The sequence below is a fragment of the Echinops telfairi genome, unplaced genomic scaffold (genome assembly GCF_000313985.2).
Source record: "Echinops telfairi isolate 266 unplaced genomic scaffold, ASM31398v2 ScPeMD7_25;HRSCAF=90, whole genome shotgun sequence".
NCBI lineage: Eukaryota > Metazoa > Chordata > Mammalia > Afrosoricida > Tenrecidae > Echinops > Echinops telfairi.
In genome coordinates this window covers 26,486,308-26,487,924 of record NW_022103922.1, presented here as the reverse complement: position 1 = coordinate 26,487,924, position 1,617 = coordinate 26,486,308, and the positions used below count along the sequence as shown (strand labels likewise).

General features: G+C 57.0%; 1 protein-coding gene across 1 annotated transcript in view; it reads left to right on the top strand.

Moving 5' to 3' along the window:
• The window catches only part of MOB3B (MOB kinase activator 3B), a 231,537-nt gene extending 229,926 nt beyond the window's left edge, over window positions 1–1,611 (top strand). The window contains exon 4 of the mRNA XM_045289255.1: window positions 1,091–1,611. Coding sequence (XP_045145190.1) covers window positions 1,091–1,120 — 30 coding nt within the window. The 3' untranslated portion in view covers window positions 1,121–1,611. The remainder of the gene's footprint in view (window positions 1–1,090) is intronic.
• The last annotated feature ends 6 nt before the right edge of the window (window positions 1,612–1,617 follow it).

The window sequence follows — 1,617 nt, the reverse complement described above, 5'->3', positions numbered from 1 at the left end:
TGGTTTTCTCCTGGTCTTAAGCACCTTTTGGTATTCAGGTGTTTCCTGCTTTATCAGTGGGGCTGATTCGGGTCGGCATGCAAGAGATGCAGCAGCTCAGCGACAGGTGGAACCTGGCAGCAGCTCATCCGTCTAATTAAAACAGCATGAAACAGGCCTTCCTGGTGCTTAGTGGCGCAGCCTGCTGCCCGACCCTTCTTGGAGAAGAAGGAAGAACGCTTCCTCGCACCAGGCACCGTCCTGGCACCGGGGATACAAAGAAGAGAGACAGACTGTGATTAATGAGTGTTAGCTTTCCCCTGCTACGTCATAGTTTACAGTCTAGTTGGGGCCCACAGGCAAGCCTGTAGCCCAGCACACACCAATGTGTGACATGCGTGAACACTGGTGTGGAGAGAGTGGGCGGAGGACCACGCATGTCTTTCAGAGGAGTGGAAGGCATCTTGCCTGGCGGGGCACAGGAATGGGAACGGGTCGAGTCAAGAGGGCCAAAAGGTGGTAGAAGCAGCCTACAAGGCAGAAGCCCAGAAGGGAGTGGGAGACGGCACATTTGGGACCTGCAAATGCCCCTGAGAGCCAGGCAGGTGATACCGGCCAGCTGGAGGACAGAGCTTGTATGGCAGACAGACTGATCGACACCATCGTCCTTTCCTCTGAGACACCACCTCCACCCCACTTGTCTTTAGATACCCGTTTATGCTTTCCTGCCTTCTCTTGCCTTTGATTTCAATGCAGGTCCAGGGGGTTGATCACTAAGAAATGCAGACCTCTGAACCCAATGAACCCGGACTCAAGCTACCCGGGCGATTGGAAGGATCAGGCAGGAGAGCTCCCCTCTGTCCCAAGGCAACAGCCATTCTTCAACCCCAAATGCGCAGTGTTTTCCCATCTCACAGCTTGGGGGGTGTGGGAGGAAGTAATTCAGATACTGGGATTGCCTTTACAAAGCAGCCACACGTCAAAGCTGTGCCTGCCCACTGCGCCCTCCTGCTGGGCCAAGCTTGCGCGCGGGGTGTAAAGCCTCCCTGGTCCCCCTAGTATTTGCCGAATGGGCTCTGCTTACAGTTCCCCTTCTCCCCTTCTCTTCCAGAAAGAGATGACGAGCAGGATGTGCCACTGATGCCCCCGATTCCAACGAAGAGGGGCGCCCTTTCCTCACGGAGTCTCCTGGGGACGGGAGGCCGCCTCCCTGGCCTCTGGTGCAGGAGCAGGAGAGTGGGAGACCACCGGTGACTCCTGGGGGCCACTCCCCACCCACTGCGTGTGCGCTTAACCCTCCGAGTGCTGCTAGCCAAGACTTGTGCGCCAGGCTGACCCAACGGGAAGGGCAGACGAGGACTGTCCCCGGACCCTCCTGGCTGGAGATGTCCCAGGAGGAAGCCCTCCTGTTACCGGTCGCCAAAGCTTTCAGGGCATTCAGGTTTCGGGACTGAGAGGCTGATTGGTACTTCTCCCCGCTGTCCTTTCTGTCATTTGTTTTCTAAGGACCAGTGAATCTTGGGACTCTGGATGAAGCACCCACTGGGGTCCTGTGGTTCCGCCTGGCTACACCCCGCACTGCCAGCATAATTCCCCCAAGAGGCAGTAGTATCAGGGACCACTCCCTGGTGTGTGTGT